Genomic DNA, 25,775 nt, shown 5'->3' on the forward strand with positions numbered 1-25,775 from the left:
GCAGCCTACGCTGCCGGTTTCCATAACCGTAACGCTGAGATGCTCGCCTATAGAAGTTTGTATTTCAGCAAGCTTACGTCGGTAACAATAAATCAGCACAGCAGTATACGACGGTATCGAAAAAATTCCTACGATCTAAGCAAAAAAAGTGGAAAAAGCGACTACTACTGTTCCTCACATACGAACATCACCTAATCCGCTTCAACCCCTATATAGATTCTCTCCGTGTAATTCAAGCTCATCAAACTGTCTCAGCCCGCTACACCTACTCCTAATACTTTTATTATCATTATTCCACGAGAGGATTTTTCAGCGCATTCGCCTCTGACTAAAATCCTCGCTGCACTAGCAGCAGCTGGACCTAACTCGCTAATTGACTGTAACCGGCCTCGTTACGCTCCAGGTGTACACTCCCCCGGCTAGAATACGCTTATACGCGAAGAGCAGGAGTGAAAGAGGATATAAGAGAAAAACGAGCTTTTCCTTGCTTTACCTCGCCTGTGACCGCCCCCGCGTACGCTAATGAGCGACAGCAAGAGATGGACTTATTAGCTGACTACAGAGTGGTTCTCCGCTAGAGAGAACAATTTGCGAGCGATGAATAAAGAAATTTCCGGGAAACGCGAATTCGTTTCCCATCATCACAGAGCCAACCCTGTCTCTCACCTTTTTTATACTGTCACCTTCTTTCTTGTTTTTTATTTCTCTTTGTAAACGTAACGAGCTCGATTACACGTAATTGCCGTACGTAATTACGTAAACGCGAGAGATGAATTAAGGCTAGTTTTCCTCGAAATTTCCGTTCACCCGCTTGCTTGTTATTTCTGGCTAACCTTTCGCAGTGAAAACAGACGACGTTAATGTTATATGACGCGTTGCGTGTAATGTCAACCCGCGACAGATTCATCATTATTACCAAATCCTAATTGTCAACAATTGTGGCAGGCTTTGAAGCGACAATTTGGCAATTTCAGTTTGGATTAACGAGGGTTTATTGTAGAAGTCTGAAATTGGTTCGATGAATCGTACCTTGTATGATGATAAAATTGCGTCTTTACGTTAAAAAGATAAAAATGAAATTGTAAAGACCGTACTAGATAGTAGGACGGGCTGCGCGAGTCTTACAAATAATTATTTATTCGCGAGAACTAGCCTTCGGCTCGAGAGCCTGTTCTCTTACTAAAGTTACACGCGGACTGTGGAATTGAGAATGTCCTGCGCCGCTAGTCTGCGCGAACGCGTATTTTGCGTGCGGACGGTATTCTATCCTAGACTGCGTTTGGCGGACGTGTGAGTGTCCGTTGTACTTACTGTCGTAGCAGGCAAGTCGCTTGTGACACTTCGGTGTCCTGCGGACTCTACGTTATGTCCGCTCAACTCGTTTCGTGTGTGGATGCTGATGGTTAGTCCACAAGTAAAGTACTCTTACCTGCAAGTCGTGACTGCGAAGCTGATTCGAATTTATTTGTTCTGATTGAGGTTTAGTTATTATTATCAATTTAATACACAAGGGTTTTATTTATATTGATTGTTATGTTTTTATTGGCCCAGAGCACTTCACAGACGTTCAGTTTACAGAGTTGACGGAGATTCGCTATATTTAGCTTAGGATGTTGTCGTTTTACAGTTGTATTTAGTAAGTTTAGTCTTATTTATTTATTGATTGTAAAGTACTTATGATTTATCTTAACAACTTACTATTATTAATATCCTGCGCACTCTAGACGGTTCTTTGTGGCACCCTTTGTGGCAGATGCTGACTGTATTATCTACACGCGTTCACGTGGCAATTTAAAATAGAGATGGTCAACTGCTCTTGCTAACGCCGGAGAGTCCACTCGACGGACCTTAGCTTGTACTTCTCTCTGTGGCACTGATCTGTATTCAATGGGCTCTCCGGTGTATGTTATGCCAAGGGACGGATTTAGCACGCTCCAAACACTAACACTAGCAAACACTGCCGCTTCACCTTAGAATCAGTTGTAGCCGCCAGTGAGTAAGTCACTACGCAAAAAGGCGCTGCGTGGATCGGCTCCGGGATTTTTAAAGTCTCGGTACCGATTCACGCAGTTATGAAATTTAGATGAAAAAGATCGTGGTAGTCCAATCAGCATTCCCCACAAAGGATCGACGCGTACGCCTTGTAGTCGTCTTTCACGCGCACGAGGAGTGCTGACACAGAGGTCAGAGCACTCGCTCCGATTTTCGTAGCTCAGTTGTGTAATGTCGCAGTCGGACGCACCTGCGATCCGTATGCACTCTCTACGTGCTCACATGGTTGCCAGTTCGCAGGATGTACAAATATATAATTTAAGAGTATAAACGTGGGACATTACAAAATAATTCTCCGTTTTCTCCTCTCAAAGTCTCAACACGACTCTGACCCCTACTTCTTCTTTTCTCCGCACCCCTGGCCCACTTCAATCCTATCTCTTTCGTCCGACTGCTCATCTCCATCAGTCATATACATACACACATACAATAGTTCCGTGGACTTTTTGTTCAGCGGGTCTATCTTACTCGCACCCACTAACTCCATTATTCCACCGTCAAGGTATACGTGTGCATATCTCTCTTGCTTTTACCCACTTCTCGCGTCCGGGCATCTCACCCCTTCCTTCCTTCCTGTAACCCTTTCTCTTGCACCGCACACACGGGCATATATACCCCTGGCCCCTGCGATTCAGCCAATGTAAGGAAGAATGAGAGATAAAGTCGAAAAAAAGAGCTTGGAACGAGCAGAGCTACACACAGCGACGAAAAAGTGCACATTTACTGTTTTCCTTCGTGCCAAGCACTCGTAACGCACACCGCTCCAATTGTAGCGCGATGCTCGCGGCTGACAGCTCGCTGACGCTCTCATGGCCCGTTATTTTTCGTTATTAATTCTGACGCTTAAAGTCGAGCACGGCTAGCGCTGAGAGAGAAAAAAGCATTGAAAAATTGCTTTTTGCGAGTGCGGAAAAGAGAGGAAAAAAAGAGGACGATACATGATGAAAAAAAGGAAAAAGGGCATACCGTGCAAGCGAATTGAAAAATTTTTTTTCACAACCTCAAAAAAAGTTTCTCGGTTCGTAAACATTTTTGAAAAACAAATTCTGACTTGCGGATTCCTGGAAATTTTTTTAATGAGATCACGGCGCACAAAATATTACAGCGTGTGCTAAGTATTGAAGCTGAACTCGTGAATGAGTCGTAAAGTTAAAATACATTATCTGTTCTTTGTTCTTCAAAGGTCGTCGTTAACTGTGCAATTTTTTCACGCCGTTTTTCTGGAGACGACTCTTAGCGTATATTCAAAAGTGGGTTTAATCGATTCGATAATAAATTATATAAAAAAAAGCAAAAACGGGTGTATAATGTAATACTTCCTTTTTTAATGGCGTGTTTAGTCGGGGCTAACCGTAAAATATTTTTAATATTATTTATATTATGCCTATTTCCGAGAAACAAAAATATTACAAGCAAATTACGCTTGTGTAAGTATAATTACAAATATACAAATTATAATTTTTTTTTTCAATGGTTTCTTCCATTGTCGATAAAAATATTTGTTCCAACACGTTGTCATTATTTTAAACTTGCTACCGAAGTCAGGCTTTTAATTTTACAACCTTGATGGGCTTATGTCACAACAAATTTAAGTACAGCATAAACATGGCAAGAAAACTCATAAATACGCTGATATTCAAAACATTTAGTTGAAAAAGGTTGTATAAAAGTTTAATGATTGAAGAAAGAGTATAAACATCCAAACTATAGCATTAGAAACTACAGTCTTTCCGTGTAATGGATTTCCCCGAGGGTCTTTAAAGAATCCATTCAGGACAACCTAAGTCGGCACTTTGTAATCGAGTATTTTAACAACTTTGAAAACCCAATAGCACTTCCAAATCGCATTTACATCCACTGCCTCGTGCTCCATTTGCCGCCCACACATACCTATATATTTGAAATAAGGAATACCTCATCAGAACCAACAATTTGGACAGCTCCTAATGACGAAAAAATTTTCCCAAAATAAACCGACTCGATGAAGCGAAGAAAATTAAGTCTAAAGATCATTATTCACTCATATCGTGGCAAAGGTACTCCAACAGGAAGCCGTTGAGCAGCTGGAGCGTAAAAACAAAACAAATCGTCCGGAGCCTCAGGCTTTCCAAGAGGCATATCCGAATCATTAATTCTCTTTTCTTTTCTCCCCTACTCCGCTTTCTCTCTATCACCGCGAACGATAACGTGATAAAATTATGGAATTGGGACATTCCTTGACAAAAATAAATACGTGCATGTAAAAAAATTGTGAAAGCTAGGAACTTCTAATTTCGAGGAAATGTAGACTCGAGTATGCGCGTCAACATCGTGTTCGAAGACGACGTCGACAGCTCAACACACGAGGAATCGGAAATACAAGTCGAGTGCGTCACTGCTGCGTGAGAAATACTGAAAGTGGATTTATTTCTTTTCTGAAAAAAGGTACTTGTTTGCTCTGGCGGATATATTTCCTACTTATATACGTATGCGACTCCAGTCGACTACACTCCTGCCGATAACACCTGACAAAGTGTCACTCATTTCTTCTCGCGATTTCCTCTGGAGGATACCGATGCCTCGAACTAGATCCCCGAGTCTAGCTCGTTGTTTCACTGTAAAATATGATTGATCGAGATCGAGATTGCAATGATTTCTCTAACTTAACTAATAAGTACCAAACTTGACAGTAAAATCCATTTTTTTCAATCCTTCTGCAATTGAAAACTACACGCTCGCGCTAAAAGATCACGAGTCGTGCGAGCAGCACTTGAAAAACATTTAAAACTCCTCGATAAAAGCCGCGCTTAAACTTCCGACAGCATCAAGAAAAAAGAAAAGCTCGGCGAAACAATGGAGCCTCGGCGCGAATTCGCACATTTGCAGCATTAACAAGTTCCTCGTTATGAAAGTTCCGCGCGCGCAGCTGCTCGAGGAACTTTTTGAAATCAGCCGCGCAGTGGCAGGTCTCTCGCTTGATCTCGGAAAAGCCGGGCCAAGCTCCCTCTCAAACGTTGTATTATACGGCGACTTACCTCCGAAAACGAGCAGCAGCAGGGCCAGGACCCGGCGAACTTTGCCGCGTGCGTTATCCATCTCTCTTCCGCTTGTGTGACGGCTAATTATTTCCTATCTCTCCATTGCACTCGATCATCGTTCCACGCACACTTGTACTACGTGCTCAGAGGCTCATTGACTCGTATGTCAACGTTGCTTTGTCATTGTGAAAAACAAAACAAAACGAAAATGACAAAAATTAACCAACAGATCTTTCACTGTTCACTGACGATCGACCGGCATTGTGTCTCGTCGCTGCACTGAAATCGTTTTCTGGTGTCGATATGTAGATAAAACGACCCACGAGTTTGGCGAGGCTGCGTTCGGAGCAACGGGTGTGTGCTAGAGCGCGCGCGACAATTTCCGACTTGCAACTGACGCGAGGGATGCTGCACGCGAAGAGTTTGCATCGGCAGAACCGCGCGCGCAGAATCCTTATTCTCGGCTCTCTCTCTCTCTCTCTCTCTCTCTCTCTCTCTCTCTCTCTCTCTCTCTCTCTCTCTCTCTACTCTCGCCACCCCCGCCATGCGGAGGTGACTACCGCGCCGACGCACCCCACCTCCTCGCTTTATCCGTTTCTCTCTCTCTCTCTCTCTCTCTCTCTCTCTCTCTCTCTCTCTCTCTCTCTCTCTCTCTCGCCCTCTCCATCAGCTAGCCCTAAGTACAAGCTTTACGCGTCCATCGTGTGCATCAGGTGCTTGTGCGTGGGAGGATGATTGTGTGTATGTATAATAGCATCTGTCCAACGCGTGACTTTATTTCGAACTGCTTAACTTGGCGTCAAGGCGTCGTTTAACCCCTTCCCTCACTATATACTTGTTTTTCCCCCGTCCGTTTACCTCCTGTCGACGGTCATTGCATCCCAAACACTAAAGACTTCCTTAGGAAATTGAATTGAAACTCTCTGTCTCTCGTGGCTGTGCTCAACCCAACCTTCTTTTCCCTTCGTTACACTCGGGGTAGTGTTTTGTATACATGCGGCTCCAGCCATACTTACTCGCGGCGAGACGAGCTGATTGCAATTTATATGATGACAGGAGCAACAACAAACTCGCGGATTTGCTAACGTCGAGACACGAAGCTTATAAGAAACAGAAAGAGACCCTACCGCGGATTTACAAAAGGATGTGGTTGATAACAATTTCCAAAAACTCGTTCCGGATAAACAATGACTGGTTTCAACTTACGATCTAAGACTTTAGCGGAGACATTGCATTAACCGAATATCAATAAACCGATTCAGACTCTCTTTGCCGGAGCTTATGGCCAAGGGAAACAATAATAGTAAAAGCTTTCTTGTCCCGTTCCATGAAATTGCGTCCGGGCAGTAATGGGAGCAAAGCAAGTCGGACTTTGTTGATACATACCGCGGAAAATCTCGACCGATAATCTAACGTGTAATTTAATTTTCCAAATCTGCACTAGCGGACTTACTTTTTAGCCAGAAAAAAAATTGTTTTAATTCACATACATAAATATCCCTTCAGTCTCAGCACTGCCTCTGTAAATCCATAAAAACCTCTACTCCCTTCAAAAAAGGCACCTTCCGCTAACGCTTTTTCCCTCCGTATAACAGAATGAAAAATCCCGCTCACAAAAAAAAGGATTAGATTTTTCATCGAAAAGGCGAACGAGCGGAAAACGAAGTACAGAATGCTGTAGCGTAAGGGAAAGAAGTTATCTCCTTAATCCAGCCAAGACGCGTTGGAGATGCGGTTCTGAACGAAAACGCCCATCCACGCTGGCGGATAACGCAATTTTACATGGCGCACAGGACGACGAAGCGGAAGCAACGGCCGGAGACGAAGTTTCACTAGTTAACGATTCCAGCGCATAAAGCGAGCTCCACCACATTTCTATACATGTATAGGTGCCTCGTCGTCTCTTGCTGTCTGCGTACGAGTCTCTTACGCTGGGATGAAGCGCCCACTTACATAATGCAGGCTAGAGCATATACGGTGACTGTATCCGGGGAGACTGAGTGATTTAAGATTTCTGGGCTGTTTAACGCGTTTCTATGGGATATTTAATGGATTGCTGCTGCTGATTATTCTCTTGCGCTGATAAGTTATTTTTTAAAATTAATAAATGCGGAAAAAATCGTTCTGGGGTTATTTTTCCTCGTTATGCGTACGCAGTTCATAATGTGAGGATTATCTTACTCGAATCACATCTGTACTAATAATTTTGATGAATTTATGCACGAAGCAGTAAATCTCAATGGTTTACTGACACATTGTAATGTACGTTTCTTGTATAAGCTGCTACTTTGATTTATTAGATTACTTCGTCGAGCTTATGCGAGATTAAATACAGCTTCGCAGCTGCGTTAATCCGACGGATATTGACGCGAATTAAAAGGCTCTTCTAAAGAGCAGGCTAATTTTGTAATCGTTTAACACTCCAGAGATTCCTCTCCCTTTTCATTGAAAACACCCTGAGCTGACCCTTACTTTTGCGGCACCACTTCCTCTTCAGCCGAAATTCAATGTTCACTATACCAAGTAATCCAAGGCTTTCAAAACATGTTTAATTCAACAAACAAATTTTTTTTAAATTCAAGCATCGATAAGTAATTAAGGTTCAAAGGCAAATAAGTCGTGTCAGTGAGTAGAAATAAAAAAGCATAGAAAAAGACTTGAAGAGAATTAAAAGTTTAATGGATTACCCAACTCGAAGCTAAAGGAGCATCAGTGTTTAAAGGCTAATTCACACGGTAATTTAATGCCTACGCGATTTATCCATGGTGATGCCTAAACCTTTTGCATAAAGGGGGAGCGATGTCGTCGTATTAATTGCTCCCCTGGGATCTATTAAGGCCGTCTCCCTTTGTGCGCTACACGCGCTGTGAATATACAAACCACTGCTTGAGTCTACACAGAAGTTATGAGCTGTTAATGTTTCTTTCACGAATAGGAAGCTAATTTTTAGATTTTTCGCTACAAGAATTTATAAATTGGGTAAGTACATTTGTTGGAAACTGAGTCGGAAGCAACTCTCAAACTGACGTCTAGCTGCTTATATTAAGTGCATTATAATCTCGTTATGGTTAATGTCGCAAGTTGTTAATGTTTACCCGTTGTAACCGACTGAAGTATTTACATTGCAGAATTACGAATGTTAACGCGTGGGAATGTTTAAAAAATTTCATTGACATAATATGCAGGTAAACTACGAAATATTCTGCACACGGCAAAGTTTGCCCAAGTCACTTGAAAGCTTAATCACCGAGCGTGTAGTTAAGCTAACTCTATTTATCTTACACGTGCATGCACACTGTATTATTAACATTTAGTTGGAACAAGTTTGAGAAACTCGGGAAAATTACGGAACTTTACAGAATTTTTATCATTTTTTAAATTCGATGCTTTTTTTCTTAACTTAGAGACTGCAGATGAATATGAAATTTTTGACGCGGTATACGTGTATTTTCTTACGTATTACGGATTTATAATATTGCATTTATAATAGAACTCGAATATTAATTAAATTGTTCCGAGCATAAATATATATTATCGAATCCTCATTCGCTCGAGTGTGCTCTTTACAAACTTCACGGAAACGTGGATTTTAATTATAAATTCTATCGTTTGCTTTTTTGCCGACGAATCAGTCGGCTATTCGAATTCCCGGTTATGAATTGTATAAGTAAATGGTCATTATTCTGGTACTATTGCAAAACTGTTTCTGCTTACTTCACCTGATGCGTCTGCTTCTCCCCGATCAAAGTACGCGTCCGCAATTTTTTTTCATCTTCGGACAAATTTATATTGTGTATTGAAAACGCAAAAATCCCCTCTTTTCTTTGTTGCTCTCTTTTACCTCGACCTTTTTCCTGTCGTCGACAACTCTCTCGACGCTTTTTCTCGTCCATAGCAGAGGGAAAATAACTCCCAGCGTTCTTTTGCAACGGCTGCAGCCAGTGGAGAGCCAAAGCTTTTTCCTCCTGGATAAATTTTTAACTATCGATTTCCGAATATGAACTCCAGAACGGTGCCGTGGCCGTGTGGATAAGAGTTAGTCGTCACTGATTTTAGTCGACGAGAATTTACGCTCTTTTAGCTTGAAAGTATAGACGATGCATTCTAGGTACAGTTTATATTCGTTATTTATTTAGATGCTTATTACTGATGTTCGAAAAAGGTATTTAAAAAATTAAAACAGATACATGCAACTTTTGCAAAAAAGAACTCACCGATTCAAAGGTTTCTTTTTGAGCGCCAGTATCGAAAAAAGTATGGAAGGAGACGAAAAAGGGCGACGCATGAAACGAGGAATATCGTCGAGGCAAGAAGAAAATAAAGCAAAAACATTCAAGTCAAAAGACTAAAAGAGATAAGAAATTCCGTGGCTAAACATTATTGCTAAAGGCCACATAAAAGAAAAGTCATATGAAATAATTGCACGTTTGCCTGTCTTCGCGCACTGTCGCCAGCAGCGTAGTAGCCGATAGTACGTAAGCTTCTGCTGCACAAGCAATATTGCTCTTTACTGCTTTCCAACATACGTATATGGAATAAAAAGTGCGCACGTGGTTGGCAAACGCTATGGTCGCAATCGCGAAGTTACGCGAAACAACTTATCGAATTAATGCCGAAACTTGCGCAAGCTTGCCAGATATGGCTTGAAGCGAGATTCCACGGTTAAATGCCTTATGATTAAAACCACCCTTATGCCCTTGTCTATCAGAAGATGCGTGTAGGGATGTATACAGTTTTTTTTTTTTATAGTATATGCAGCATATTTTTTGTAAAGTTTGAGCAGTATCCTCTATCTCGACTTTTTTTATATCACTAAATCCTAAAAATTGAAAAAAAATGAGCTTCTGAGCTTTTAGAAGCAATAAGAAAAATTATTAATTATTTAATACTTTAACAGTACAATCAGGATACAATTTTATTTCTGAATGTATTACAATCAAGACATACGATGCCAATTATTATTGCAATTTTATTGAATTGATTCGATCCATACTTTATCATTAGAAGAAACATAAAACTTCGAATTCTCAAATTTGATAGACAAATATTTGATCGCGTGTGAGTAGATATAAGATTTGAAAAATTAATTTTACTAGAAAATTTGTTATTGTTACGTAAGAAACTGTTAAATTATTCCTATTGGCTGTGTACGTCTCGTTGGAGGGGAGGGCTGGCGCTGATGTCAATTTTAACACGTAGTCTTATGGAGAGAGAAACCATTTATGATCACGGCGGCCGCTCGAAGTATTTTTTGCTCATAAGATTTAATGTGGAAAAGAAACCATTTCGGGGGCGCCACAGTCTATGCTTACAGCGAATACATATTCGACGCGTAATATTCTCTTCTATTTCCGTGCACATACATGCAAAGTAAAAATAGCCGTGGGCAGTTGTTAAGTGTTTTACTCTAAAAAAACCGCTGCCAATTCATTGGCACGTAGCTTTTCCAACTAAATTTATAGTTTCAATTGATAAAATATTGTTCAAACATATATATTCATATTTTTTTTCAGAAACACTATTGCTGAATTTATTGCATAAATCATATCCTAAAAAAAAACAAATTTAATTTTTCAAAAATCGAAAAATGGTTATTAAATGATCATAAAATGGTCAAAGTCATTAAAATTTTTTTTTCCCGAATTCAGAATCAGAATATATATATATATATATATATAAATTTTACTACGTTCGGTCGCGTACTTCTAGAATTATGACGGTATACATACATACACACACAGCCATCCACATGGACATTTTATAAAAACGTATGATTCGAACTCCAAACACATCTATACGTTTCTATGTAGTTTTAGCGAAACTAAAAATTTTACTATTACAAAGCTTCGTCTAGTAGGAAGCAAAATTGTATAATAAAATATTATGTGCACGACTGTACATTTGGCGTACACCGATACAATATAAGGAGGGGGTAGAGAACTTAAGTATATAAATCAACGGCACAACGATAGTTCATCAAGTTCCAAACATCGTCCACATCGGTGAATATAAGCCCACAGAACTTCGAAATGGCCCGGTAAGAATTTCGAAGACTAAAACTTATAAACTTTATCAAGGGGCAAGGTAGCGCCCCGATGGCAAGTTTAAATTTTATACACTGTGCCGTCAGGAGTACGCCGCGACCTATTATACTTTGAATTTACATTAATCGTTGAATTTGTTACTGGGTGGTTTTTTTTTATAAATTTGAACTCTCGTTATTTTCAATCGAGTAATAGTATATTGCGAAACCAGAGAGAAGAGAAAAGGCTATGTCTAACTAGAATGAAATTTAAACATGAATGAAAGTCGAAGGTAACAAAGATGCCCGAGACGAAGACGAGCGCTAAAATCTCACTCAAGATAGGAATTGCTCTCTCTCTCTCTCTCTCTCTCTCTCTCTCTCTCTCTCTCTCTCTCTCTCTCTCTCTCTCTCTCTCTCTCTCTGTGTATTAAGAAAAATAATTTTGTCAATCATTTAAGGTGGCAAAAAAGTAACTCCAGTTGGATCGTACCGATTCTATCGCTTGTGCTCGCTTTAGCGATCCCAGCGACAAGCAATCCCATACCAGAACAGGATGACCATATATGTTATAAGAGGCCTGGGCCAAATCCCCAAGTGTTGGAAAAAGAAGGCGATTCGTACGTCATGAAACCATCGAGCGAAACCAGCGGTTCTTACACAAAAGCTGCTGTTGCTGCAAGCTCTGTGCAATGCGCTGACATCGGTGCCAAAATGCTGAAAAAAGGTGGATCAGCAGTAGATGCAGCAATCGCTACACTTCTATGCGATGGAGTTGTCTCTTTGCAAGGGTAAGAATTTCATAATGTACATAATATATAAAATTTACGAATATGGAGATTCATGACAACGTCTTCTCTAAAGATTGGGAATCGGCGGTGGTTTCTTGATGACCATCTGGGACGCCCAAGAGAAAAAGGCGTATTTTTTGAATGCTCGCGAATACGCTCCTGCCGCTGCCCATGAAACAATATTTACCGTCGCCAACAAGGGTGAAGCGTTCGCAGGTACATCCCTTTTAGTTTGCTATGTTTAATGATCACTGACTTTGGAATGACGATTTTTGATTACTTCAATAATCGTACTCTACAGATTGCGTAGTTATAAACTAAAATAAATTGGGATTAAATTTCAGGTGGTAAAGCGATAGCCGTTCCTGGAGAAATCGCTGGTTATTGGGAAGCACATCAGAAATTCGGTAAATTGCCGTGGGCTGACCTGTTCGAGGATACTATTAAGATTTGTGAAGAAGGGTCACACGTATCAGCTTATGTTGCTAATGATGTTAGGAAAGTTAAGAGCTATCTAAACGACTCTGCATACGGCTTTACTAAACCATTGAAAGATATTCTGATGAAACCGAATAATGCGAACGAACTGGTGGATATTGGAGATAGAATTAATAGGCAAAAATTGGCCAAGACTCTCAGAAAAATCAGTCAGGGTGGCAAAGAGATCTTTTACAATGGATCAATCGCCGATGATCTGGTCGCAGACATCAAAGCAGCCGGTGGAATTATTGAAAAGAAGGATTTCCAAGATTATACGTAAGTACAGTATTATAGTATGCATTTTTCAGGTTCCATCAATAAAAGTACTTAATAGTCAAAATAAATGCAACCCCTAATTTTAGAGTTACGTGGAAAACTCCAGTCAGTACAACCATCAAAGGGAAAACGCTGTATTCAGCTCCTACTCCTGGATCTGGTGCCGTGCTGGCTTTTATTCTTAACATTCTCGAAGATATGATATCTGAAGCACCGAATAAGAATGTCATGTACCAACGTATTGCTGAAGCCTTCAAATGGGGTTACGCTCGAAGAAATGATATTGGTGATTTTATTGAGAGAGATGAATATAACAGCAAAACAACTAAAGAGGACTGTGAAGTTCAGCCAAGTGAAGAAGAAAACTTGAAGAGTAATGGTTATTACTTCGTGAAACGAGATGATAAGACTTGGGACAAAGACTGTTTGATGGGTAAGTGCACGTCTTGTTAAAACCTCAATTTGATTTATTCTTTCTGCGTTTAGATAACATGTTTATTCACTAAATTTTACATATAGCGGTCATGTTGAAGAAGTTACTTAGCAAGGACTATGCCAGAGAAATTAGGGCCAAAATCGAAGATGATAAGACCTATAATAATTATAGTCATTATGGTGTTGAATACGAGGGAAGAATGGATAGGGGAACTGCTCATGCTTCGGTATATGCTGAAGATGGATCCGCAGTTTCTGTGACATCCACCATTAACCATATGTAAGTCAGCATACTCTCATAACATTTTAACATTTTTCCGAAAATTAACAACATATACATTAAACAAAATACTTGATCGAATTTCACAGTCTTGGCGCACTAGTTTTATCCGAAAAAACAGGCATCATTCTAAACAACGAAATGGATGACTACAGTTACCCTGGTATCGTTAATGGTTTCCTGGTTGAACCTTCTGAGTTCAATTACGTGAGACAAGGTTCTAAACTACGACCTATGAGCTCGATGTCACCAACAATCATTGTAAGTGAAATCCAAAATAAATTATATTCTGGAATCGCTTTTAAATAATATTGGTGAATATTACTCAGCTGAATGAGGACCAAACGGTACGACTTGTCATTGGATCAGCTGGAGGTACAAAAATCACAACTGGTGTAGCTCAAGGAATAATTAACAACATAATTTTGGGTGAAGATATCAAAACTTCTCTCGAAAAGCGAAGGATCCATCACAATGTAAGTTATTTTATATTTTTAAGTTGTATCAAGAGAAAAAATATTTTTGTAATATGAGCGACCCATGTAATGTTTTGATTATCTTGTTCAGCTTTGGCCGATGGCAGTACAAATAGAGCCAGGTTTTGACACAGAAGTTAAGGAATATCTAGAAAGTATTGGACACAACACTACTGGTTGGCTCGTAATGACCAACACACTCGCTGCTGTTGCTGTAAATAAGGATGGCGTTACAGCTAGCGGAGACTTCCGACGACAAGCTGGAACCTGTGGCCTTTAACTCATAATCGATTATGCACAGTGCTCTCTAAATCTGAAAGAGTGAAAAATGACTCTAAAGAGTGAAAAATTACCCGAATTAGAGGCAAAATTGAGTCACTCTTTGCAAAGAGTGACTCAATGTTAACTCGTAGTGAGTCATTTTTCACTCTTCCAGATTGTGATTCTGCCGTAACTGGCTCAAAACGGGCACACAAATGTTCTATGCTAAAATCGACTATTTTTAACCTGCCGGACGGTTATTCTACTTGTAATTACATACAAAACAAGTCCCTAAAGCTAAACCACAACATATTACTTATAAAAAGTTATGTTAAGAATCCATATTTGACTAGGTTACGGAACTGACATTTTTGTAATTCGCTACTAAAACTCCATTAAATTTTAATTTAACTAATATCACATGTTATTTTATTTTAATTTTGATTTAATAAAAATGATATTGATCATCTGATTTTGCTACCGGCACCCTGAAAATTAAAATTACTTAATTATTTTTATTATTGTAGGAATAATTTTTCAAAAATTACAATTGTGTACAATTTACCTTGAACTTCTTCTGGAACTTATAGATAATGATGCAGTCGTTGCCACAGTAGATTCGTTCAGAGTTGTTTCTTTGGTGTATATAGCATCTTTTTTTATTTTTTTCTACTGAACTTTGGGTTTTTCTTTGACTGGCACCGCAGCATTTTCCATGTACTCCATAGTTCCAAGGAAAAAATGTCGACATTTTTCACCTGGTAGGCAAATCAAGCAGCTGAGTTTGTTAAAATAAATTTTAGTAGAATTTTCTACTCTCCAAGTAAATTGGTACATTTGTCGGGTACCATTATAACATTTGATTTCATTCGACACTTGATTTTCTACTTTTGAAATGTCTACTTCAGTTATCGAAGAAATATAAATCTTTTTTGACTTCTCTTTAATTATAGAAAGAAAAGCATCAAAATTAGAAACATCTCTTCCATATTTAACTTGGTCATCAGCTAGACATTTTAAAGCTCCACCAATGCCATCAGCAGGCCCTTTACCATGACCAGACTCACTATAGTTGTAGGTTATTTTTCTTATCTGTGCATACCGTTGGGGTAAAACTTGAGTGATAAGAAAAAATAATGTCTTGTTTTTGTATTGGTTTGTAGGACCATCACTCTTGAAGTGAACTGTGTTTATAAATGGCAAGTCAGACAAGTAGTGATCCAAAATATCGAACACATGAGCCAAAACAGCAACAGCGTCATGCCTTAAACTTTCTGATGCCGTAGCAAATCCTTTTGAAAATGATTCACTGTAGAACATTCCGGTATGAAGTGTTACTTGCTGTCTGCTGGCACCAAAGTGCACAGAGTGTACTTCAGTACTATATTTGCACATATAGTTTTCACTGAAATCCATTAGTACAACACATTCTTCTTTATTTAATGATTCAGTCAATTGATTAAAATAATTTCCTTGATGGAAAACTCGTTGTTCATGAGACAAAAATAAAATTAATTCACTTTTGAATAACTTTATAATGTCATTAATACTACTAGTGAAAGTTTCTGTACGAGTTATGTTGACTAGTATATTCTTCTTAGTCTTGGCACTCACACGAGTCTCTTTTTTGTTTACCCATTTTGAGTAATTTAACTCTTGAGCCAGATCAATATGATCACAACAAAATACAATTTCCTTACTCTTGCATTTATCACATGTTCTTGAAAAGCAATCGGTACTTCTGTTATTACACACTAAACTCTCTACTAATTTATAGGTTGAATTTTCTTGAATTATCTTCTTTGCATGTAGAACTTTTTGAATAATTTCAAAGTTGACATGGGTGATACAAGCACAGGTATCTCGCTCATTCACTTTTGGAGCAATGCAGTTTACTGGACGATACTTACAAAAAGTTGAATAACTTACTATGAATGACTTCTCTGCAGAAAATTTTGAATACAAATCTTTCATGCTCGCATTCAAGTACTGTACTTGACATTGTTCTCCATTTACTTTTTTGAAATTTCTCTTGCCGGGATCAATGGTGCTATTTTCCTTGAAGAACTCTTTTATGTGCAATACCAAATCACTAAAATATTTTACATATCTATTTTTTTTAATGATCCTTGATCGTCAGTGATGTTTTTCTTTACTTGAGGTATAATCCGCCTAGTTTGTGCAAGGCACTTATATTTTTTTAACACTTTACCAGCCAATGTAAAACGTAGAAATCTTTTGTCTCTTTCTTTCTTGGTTGTTGCATAAGATGCTTGAAGTTGAAGTCGCAGTGCCTCACTAAATACCTACTATGAATTAATATATTTATCATTACAATCATCGCATGGACAAAAAACATAGCCTACACCTACCAGTTTTTGTTGAATATCATCTCGAGTAGTTTGTTTACTATTAAGAAATCTTCTCACACTCGACTTTGGCGAAAAGCTTATTTTTTCAGACTGCTTTTCTAAACGATCATTCCTTCTTTGAAGAGTTTTGACCTTCCTTTTTAACAAAATGTTTGATTGTATCAGCTTTTGATTTTTTTTTGTACGGAGCAGACGGTTTTGGAGCTCTCTCTTTTTAGCTGCTTTAGATCTTGCGCTTGGAAACTTTTTCAAACTATTATCAATAGTAGCGTTAGGAGCGGATTCAGCATCGATTGATAATTGTGACATTGATGAGAGCAAATTTTCTTCGTCATTTATCGGCGAATTTTTGGCGACACGTTTCCGGAGTCGTGACGCTCTTTGATACTCTCTGTTCTTCTTCCTCCTTGCTCTTTGATCTCTCTCCGATAATTCACCGACGCTCTTTACCGGGTGCTTGCGCTTTCTCTCCCTCTCATTACTACAGTATTCTTGATACGCAATAGGATCTTTTTTTATGTTTTGTCGTCTGGCTCGTTGCTGCAATCGCCGACGTTCTAATCTCTCTTGCCGGATCGCTTTAGTTACCACCTGTAGATACGTTGATAGATTACGACTATATATATATATATATATATATATATATATATATATATATATATAGAGACACACACACACACACACACACACATATGTGCATATACATATAGAATACAGAATTTTGAAGAAATATACACGCGCTTGAAATGTTAAAACTTATATGAAAATTTAAAGTAATTCAAACCTTCTTTTTTCTTGTAATCGAAGTTTTTTTACTTTGGACTTCTTTGTTTTTTTCTTCAACATGTCTTATTAGACGTTTCCTTGTAACTGGAGCCATTTAAATACTAAAAAAGCAATGATTAAGATATTATTAATGTATTAATGATACTTACTGTATTATGTGTTACGGAACTGACGGTTACGGAACTGACATTTAGGCGTTTATCAGCTCGCATAGCCTAGCGTTATTATTATAAACAATTCTTTGCACATATATTCGAAAATACTTACATTTACTCGAGAAAAACGCGCTATACGTTTAAATACAGTGTTGCTAAGTAGTAGTTTACTAGCGTTACGGAACTGACAGTTTGTGCTTTTTTTCGAAATACTGATGAAAAATCAGCTCGCACTTCCACAATTTTGAATTTTGGAACCATTCTACGGTTGGATTTCATAAATAGTAGTATATAGTTTGAAGTTCTACCGATAGGTGGCGCTATATGACACACTAGAACGCTTTTAACATAAGGTAATGTAGTAGGGTACCTTTTTAATGCAAAAACGGGCGACAAAGAGTAAGCGTTTAGCTTTAATATTAAATAATTAATTTTAATCCCGAAACCATGAAAAATATATTGTAATAGGTCTATAGTTCATACTATATATGATGGAATATTTTTTACACGTCGTACTTTTACCTGCATCGACCTTTTAGATTGAAATCCGTGTTGGAGACAGGTTACGGAACTGACATTTGAGGCCTATTATATTGCGTAGTTTTAAATATAAGCCTGCATACTCGGTTATAACTATTGGTTAATTTAGTTAGTTATTATACCAGACATACAAAAAACCGCTTGTGCGATTTTTTTTCAAATGCGTAAACGCCTGGGAAGCAGGCGCGCAGAATGAGCCAGTTACGGCAGAATCACCCATTTAGAGAGTGTAATAATTTATTTATTTAAATATCCACGTTATAACATGTACATATATCATATTCCTTAATTGTAATGATGTTAAAAATTAAATTTATTAAGAATAAATCAACAATAGAAGTTTCTGCAAGTAAAATCGATTTTAAGAACTGCTGTTTGATAATACCTATTAATAACAATTGAGAACAGTATTACTTGCCTAGTTTTTATGTTACATACTTTTAATTTGAAATATCACTAAGAACTTTTAATATCAAATGCCATCTTAATCGTCAACGACAAGCATTATAGATGGATGAAAAGAGATATTAAAGTTATTCGAACATTTCAACCAAATCCGTGCTTTACAAAAGGATTCAATATAAATAGTTTCAAATTTACAAAGCATTTTGTTCATCACCAATCATTAAGTTTAATTAAAATATATACTATGATCACGATTATTTTGGATCTCGTACATTATTTTATATTCTCAAGTATCAAGTACAAATAAATTAAAATATTGTATTGATTATGTAACTGTGTTTTGTAAAATAATCTCCCTACACATGTGTAATACACCGCGAGAGGACTCGATCGAGGAAGGCACCTCGGCAACTAGAACATTCCACCATTATACGAGCATGCACCTTAGATAGCCCTCTCCTTCATTCTCCGGCTTGCTTGTATATCTGTGTATCGAAACCAAGATATAGCGCTCGCGGATATAGAGAATGAACAGGGACGGAGATACAGCGACTGATTGCGTCGAGGGGGGAGCGATGAAGGAAAGCGCTATATTTCCCGAGCACACGCTGGAATTCAGAAACACGAAAAATTCTGAAAAATGAATTATGATTAGAATCGCGATTTTGCATCGAAATACTTCACCTGATGCAATGGTTTCATTAATAGTTGTCAAAATGTCGCGTAAATTAAAATCCTTGCAATCCATATATTTGTGGAAAGCATCGCGCACGGAAAACTTTCTTTACAGAAACTTAATTCTTCAAAAGATTCGACGAGAGAAGCATTATTCATCGCCGAAAAGGTCATCAGCAGCCGCTGTGGGTAAAAACGGACGAGGTGCGAATTAGGGTGATTCATCTTCGTTTTACAGCGGCTTAATTACAAACGTCATGGCCTCAAAATTTCTTCAGCGACTTTGAGCTAGTCATTGCTGTATGGACGGAAAAAACTTTATTGCTTTTTTAGCGTCGCTCGGACTTTTAATCGATCCGCATAGAGTCGCAAGCTCGCAGCAACAACGACAGGCACGCATCGCGGCACCTCCTAATCTCGAGGACCATTCGTAACGAGCGAACAGAGGTAATGAATGTTGATCGTGACAGGGGAGAGGGAGTTAGCTGCTGCAGCAGCCAACTCCTTATGCCCGATATTAATACCGGCGGGCTCGAAAAGGACTTGACCTACCTAATTGCACCGATAGCTTGCGGCCAACGCCGCCGGATGTGTCGGTATAACAGAGGGTTGATTCCACCCTTGTTCCGGGCTGCTGCTGCTGCTTCCGCCGAGAATTCGGCCCGCGAGCCGACGTGTACGTATCGAGACCTATCTCTCTTTGTTGTGCACACGTGCTCCGGCTATTCTCGCGTCTCCACGGTGGAGCGGAACTGGTGTCTGCGAGGAAGGGCTGCCCTGGCTCTGCTCCTGCTATATCGTCGCTCTGTACCATCATCCTTTATGGGACACGCGGCGCTGCGTGCGCTGAATTTATTTCGCGGGCCCTGCATTGAAGATCCTCGAATAGAGAGGTCGTTTGGACGTCCTTATACCGGATAGTGCGCTATTCTCCTTAACGTTTTGTACTCAGTACGTGGAAGGACAAATGAGCGTTAGTGGATGACAGTTTAATTGTTTCTTACGACCTGCCACACTTTTTCTGGTTAATTTGTTTTCCTATTATTTATTTTTCACTTAAGAATTTTAGCTGTGCTTGCAAGCTTCTAAACACTCCTTCTCAGAAGCATGTTCAATTAAACTTTTGGTTCATGGAGTTTTTTATCAATACGAATATTCAAACAATTCACAAACTTTCAAAACTTGCCTCTCCTTTAGGCGTTTCACGCTTCCGCAGTTGCATGCACGAGAGGCCAGATTGCACGGAGAGCTTGCATCTAATACAGCAGGCTCAACTTTTTTTCTCGAGAAACTTCTACACGTTACACAAAAGCTCCTCAACTGTCCGCTAAATAACTTCGGCTCACACCGTTAAGCCGTTGCAACGGGTGAAAGTGACTGATGTTACGATACGGACAGGCTCGAAATAGCGAGCTTACCAGATAATTAAACTTATCTGCTTTCTCATCTCTTTTTTCTCTCTCTTTCTCTCTAAACTTTACAAACAAATTTATTTCTCTGTCGGCACTGCCTTTCACTGCGCTACTTTTTCAACTCTTTTTTTCTCTTTTATTTTCTTTCTAGCCTCGCAAGGGATACGATTGTCCGACGTAACCCAAGCCGCGAATTAAATACCGCACCGAGACGTGCCTTGAATTTTCGCGGTCGGGCGCTCGTCCTCGTTGGAAAAGAGATACGTCGTCTCGTTCGTCGCCGAGCGCACACGCGAGAGTGTGCTTTAAATGAAAACTTTCTACCATTACAATTAAAAACACCGACGACTTATGCGCAGCACAGGAATAATTTTATTCCTGTGGGCCGTCGTACGTTTTTCCTTTGTACTTCGCTTAAAAGCTCTCGCCTCTATAGTAAAGTCAGATTAACGTATTATAACCATTTATTTATAAGTAAATAACTATTTCATTTTTTCTTGTTAAGAAACAATAATTCTGAAAATATAATTTACTTAATCAAGTAAGGAACACTTATCTCATTCGTTGTCTCGATAACGAAGCTCAAAGCCAAGCTCACTAATTAACGCGTAAAACCTGCTTAAGCAGGAAACGAACTGATTTCAGCCAACAGCAAAGATGTCAACAAACCTAACTAACGGTAAACTCTCGGGTTGGGCGCGACAACACCTTGACTCATCGTTGCAGTATAATCAACCAGGAGCTTCGACTTAATACAACAGTCGATCCGCCTCGGGCAAGAAGCAACGACGCTTATATAATATTTCTCGTCAAAAGGCTCCTTACCATGCTAATCGAAAGTGCGTCATTAACGCGTCAACCTCAGACGAAATCCTGTGCAGCCCATGCGAAGGTGCGAGACTCGACGAGCGAGAGGGCCGCGAGCTTGCACGCATTTCCCGGGAGCCTGACAAATCGAAAAGACGTTGACGGAACTTCCGGCTCGACGAACACCAGCTCGGCGTCCCTCCCCCGCTCAGCACATCACACGACAGCAGTCTACGGACAAACGCCATCAGTACTTCTCGCAAAAGCTCTCTCGTTCGCTTTACTTCACCCCAGACGCAGCTTCCCTGCCGCAGACGTTGCTGCTGAGAAATTAGCTCGCTCACGCGTGAAAGGACGGCAATCACTCTCGAGGAAAAATGATTAAGCTGATGAAACTTCCGGTTGGCTTCCTAACAACCTTAACGTTTGTTTTAATGTTTTCACGAGTTTTAGTCGCTGACGGCAAGCGGGTGTTTAGAAGCGTGAGGTAATGTTCTTTTTTGGGATAAAGAGGTTTGCGCTAAATTGATTTCGTCGAGCTGCTACATTTTGATTCCGTGGAGTTGGAAAGCCCGCTGATCCTAAATTGTTTACTTCGACCGCTGTGTGCTTTAGACGAGGAAGAAGATTGGGATCGTGATTTTCACGCAAGTCTCAAGCTAAAACCACAAGAGCTTGAATTATGAGAATTAGGAATATTTGTTATCGTAACAAGCTTTTTTAATCACATCGAGAATACTCGCAACAACCAGTAATTTGAATATTTCTAAAAAGTTATTTAAATTTCGAGCACAGAATAACATTTGGTATAATTCATAAGGGTTTATATATTTTATTTTTAAAGATAGTACGTGAAATTGGAATATCTGAAATTCGGGGAATTTTGAATAGGATATCTAATTTCGGAACGAGATTATTTGGTAATTCATCCACAGACCAGCTCACTCTGACATACCCAAAGTTGCAGTGGGCTGTGTTCTACGCATTAATGCTACTATGTAGATGCATTATAACAAAGCGCTTAAAGGTTTACGGTGCACATTCTCTCTTTCTCTCCTCTAAGTTAATGCCTCCATCCACTGGCTAAAATATCAAGCTTTAAAACAAAAAATGTATTAATAATCCTATTAAATTATGAAAATTCACAAATAGAAGAAATAACCAAGGGTTAAAGACGTACGATGAATCCACTGACGAAATGAAATGACTAAATCACTATAGCAAAGGCTGAAGAGAAAAATTTAAAATTAAGTGAAGAGATTAATATATAGACGAAACAGGAAATCATAGTGAGCAGCAGCAGTGCTAAAGGGTTGTGACGCCAAAAAGGCGAATCTTTAATCTGGAAGTCCAATTACGCGAGGAATCCTGGTGGTGGATGGCTGCTCGTCGCAAGTGCGAGATAACAGGTAGCCGAGTCGTTTGACAGTGACAGGAATAATGGAGTGAGGCAGCGTTCGAGCCGATCTATAGCTGCCTCGCCAGGATAAGCAAGACTGATGAGATCTTAACCCCCCGACGTCGTCTGCTTTTTTCTTTTTTTCTAACCCTCTCCCTGTCTCTCTATCATTCTCTTTTTCTCTCCTAATCGTGCTTCTTTTCTTTCTATCTCGATGTATCGTTCTGCTACTCCTACTCGCATTTTTACCTTTACTCTGCCTCTCTCTCTCCTGTTTCTAACTGACTGGTCACGTGACGAGTTAATCGGTTAGGACCACTTCGTTTTTCTGCCCGTCACTCGTGTACGCTTCCGACAATTAATGCTGATTCGCCTACATGTTTCCTTGATGGAAATTTTAAAAGTTTAATTGCAATATAAATTTTCACAATAATATCCTTTACAATAAACTATCGATCCATAGACAGATCAGAGCTATTGTGGCTGACAACGCATTAGCAGAATGCGTTTGACAGCTTTTTTCGCGAAATATTCTTTCGGGATCAACATCGAGGTTACACGGTTTATTGCCGTCCTTTCATTGTCCTCACCCATCGCTTTCTCTCACTTCTCTCCTCTTCCTTCACGCTTAAGCTTCCACTTTCGTCTCTCCCTTTTCCTTTCTACCGTCCGTGGAGTGTTCCTGTATCCTATCCGTCTTCTCCTCGTTTTCTTCACACTTCCCTTTTTTTTTCTACTCGTGGCTTCCCGCGAGTTGACTCTCCACCTCGCGACCTCGTTCATCGGTTTCTCGCACGAGCAGACGAGAAAAAGTATATAAAGACCTGTCCGTCTTTCGTTGGGGTGGTAAGGGATCTTTTTTCTTTCTACGAAACTACGCAATTAACCATAATTTTAATGAATCGTGCAGTCGCTTTTTTATCCAAAAGAAATAAAAACTTGAATACCGATGATCTTTCTTATTCGCGTAACTGAATCATTGTACCATCAAACTAAAAATGTATCAAACAGTATATTTATGATTCAATCCGACTACGTGAACATTCATGTAAGACATGCGTCGAGTTTCCAAACACATACTGCATGCATGAAGCATCTTACCTAAATTGAAAAGACCTTCACTTGCCAAGCCTTGTCCCAAGAAGGATAAAATCCGATTGCAACGATTCGCATCGTATCGAAGAATACCGGCGCATCGCGACATTTCGAAAAGATCCACCCATTGTTCAAGAACAAACGCGCCCAAGGACTGTACCTGGGCCGAGTGACGAGGGAAGGAAATATAGAAGAGGAAGAGCAGAGGCGTAAAGAGAACACCGGAATCTAGTTAACTTGGCTCTTTATTATACTCCCGGGCGTCGCTAATAACAATAAATGGACTCGAAAGGGGCAAGGCACAAGTTTTCCCAGTCGACGCTCGTCGAGTTTATACTGTACAAACAATCGGAATTTAACGCGATCTTCTCGCGCACCCCCCCCCCCTTTTCCCCCACTATCTCGTTACAGCCACATACAATTGATGCTCGGTAGCGAGCTCGACTTTAAACAACCTTTTAAAATCGAAGGGATCGTCGAGCGGAAGACAAGAGAGAAAAAAAGAAAAAGCTCCAAGACGAAGAAGAAGAAGAAATGGAAGCTCGGGGAAAACTTTATATTCAAAGGTGGAGACGCTGTGCGCTCAGGAAATTCATCTTATTTGCAGATTTCTTATTCCGGCAAATGCGCTTTCGGATGACGGCTGCAGCTCTAACTACTGCGCTTACACATGTCGTATTTATGTCTCCCTACTTTTTATCAAAAAGACGGTATTATGCAATGTAACATTATACACATGGCTCGTGAGGATCGAACATAAAAAAGGCAGCATCCCCATAGATGACACTTTGTGGCTCTGCGCGTGATTTGTTGCTCTAAGTCTGAGGTTTGTTTACCGAGGAGGACGAGGCACGTACACTGGATAAGACGAGCGTGGAAGCTGCACGCCTGGGCAGCAATATTTATGCTTCGTACGTGAGCTAGTGAAAAATAGCGATTTTATATACGATCTGCAAGATTTCTATTCGTCTGAGCTTCTACACACGTTGAAGCATGAAAATTACATGTCTCGTGGATTGATAAAATTAATTCCGATTTCGATGGAGAATAAACAAAATTTTTTGTAATGGAGAAATTCTTTGATCAGCTATATTCTTCTCTACTATTGGAGGACACACAGTTCAATGACTTAGAAGCACGAGAGACCGCATAGCTGGACTACTCGTACAAAGACATCCCTCACGTAAAGCCTCTTTCTGAAAACAAGTTACGGACGTGCTCACGCAGTTAATCAAACCAAGGCTTTCGCCAGTCCAGAGAGAATGTGACGAACGTCTACTCTTGGGCTCTCATTCTGGAAAGCCGTACAAGATGCGCGACTGTCAAATTAAGAGAGAGAGGTGAAATAAAAATAAAACTTATTCGATATGATTGTTTTGAAGAAGAAATACTGTGACACGAAGGATGAATTCGCTGTAAACAAATGCTCATTAAAGAGAACTTCACCTTCTAAAGAGAAAATCGCACAAGGTATTCGTTTTTGCTAACTTCTCGCTTTGTATTCATCCCAATGAGCAAAAAAGGAAGGTCGAAAACGCAACGAGACATTCTTCTCGGACATCAAAGGCGAGAGTCACTTCAAGAGAGGCCCATCAAGAGCCGGCTTCGTTCGCTCAACTATTAAAAGCCGACGCAGGTCCAAACTAGGATGAAAGCTCGTAATTTTGTTAGCAAAGTTGGAATAGCAAAGTGCCAGAAGGTGAGAAGTCAGTGGATATTGCCTAAGGTCCTGTCTGCCGGCTGGGAAGAGCGACCGGCTGGGAAATGGATGCTGAATACATGCATACATCGCCGCACACGCTGCATCGTCGCTTCGGGCTTCCCTCGCCCGTATACATATACGTATACGCGTATATTTACATAAAATTGATAGCCGAGTGCGCTAGTCTCGAGCCGCGTGATGCATGTCCCTCCGTTTTCTGGAGGCTGCACCAGACGACGGGCGGCGATGTTTTACGAGGTGGCGAGTCGTGCCAACTGTGCCTCGTTGTATTAGATTTTACTGGCAGCACTGGGTGCCGCGTAAATTCGTTAAACCA

At 39.8% G+C, this 25,775-nt stretch overlaps 2 protein-coding genes and 1 long non-coding RNA gene across 5 annotated transcripts in view; 1 reads left to right on the plus strand and 2 right to left on the minus strand.

Moving 5' to 3' along the window:
• The window catches only part of LOC103315309, an 86,997-nt gene extending 81,506 nt beyond the window's left edge, over window positions 1–5,491 (minus strand). The window contains exon 1 of one of the 2 annotated variants that reach the window (XM_031930374.2): window positions 5,067–5,491. In XM_031930374.2, coding sequence (XP_031786234.1) covers window positions 5,067–5,127 — 61 coding nt within the window. In that variant the 5' untranslated portion in view covers window positions 5,128–5,491. The remainder of the gene's footprint in view (window positions 1–5,066) is intronic. The other variant, XM_032599654.1, reaches the window with a different exon arrangement.
• Window positions 5,492–7,721: 2,230 nt separating this feature from the next.
• On the minus strand, window positions 7,722–9,420 carry LOC107982170. 2 transcript variants are annotated; one of them, XR_001729713.2, is made up of 3 exons: window positions 9,284–9,418; window positions 8,784–9,173; window positions 7,722–7,961 (listed from the first exon to the last, which is right to left on the minus strand). It is a non-coding gene; the product is annotated as an uncharacterized LOC107982170 (long non-coding RNA). The 2 variants fall into 2 exon arrangements; XR_004227690.1 differs by having other exon boundaries at window positions 7,722–9,173; window positions 9,284–9,420.
• A 1,577-nt stretch (window positions 9,421–10,997) lies between these two features.
• On the plus strand, window positions 10,998–14,507 carry LOC100123777 (glutathione hydrolase 1 proenzyme). Its single transcript, XM_001607438.5, has 9 exons — window positions 10,998–11,106; window positions 11,553–11,882; window positions 11,956–12,098; window positions 12,227–12,638; window positions 12,725–13,071; window positions 13,158–13,353; window positions 13,443–13,614; window positions 13,683–13,829; window positions 13,921–14,507. Exons 1-9 carry the CDS (start codon window positions 11,099–11,101, stop codon window positions 14,107–14,109), a joined length of 1,944 nt encoding a protein of 647 aa, XP_001607488.2. The 5' UTR covers window positions 10,998–11,098; the 3' UTR covers window positions 14,110–14,507.
• Window positions 14,508–25,775: the final 11,268 nt, after the last annotated feature.

The sequence above is a fragment of the Nasonia vitripennis genome, chromosome 4 (assembly GCF_009193385.2).
Source record: "Nasonia vitripennis strain AsymCx chromosome 4, Nvit_psr_1.1, whole genome shotgun sequence".
Taxonomy (NCBI): Eukaryota; Metazoa; Arthropoda; class Insecta; order Hymenoptera; family Pteromalidae; genus Nasonia; species Nasonia vitripennis.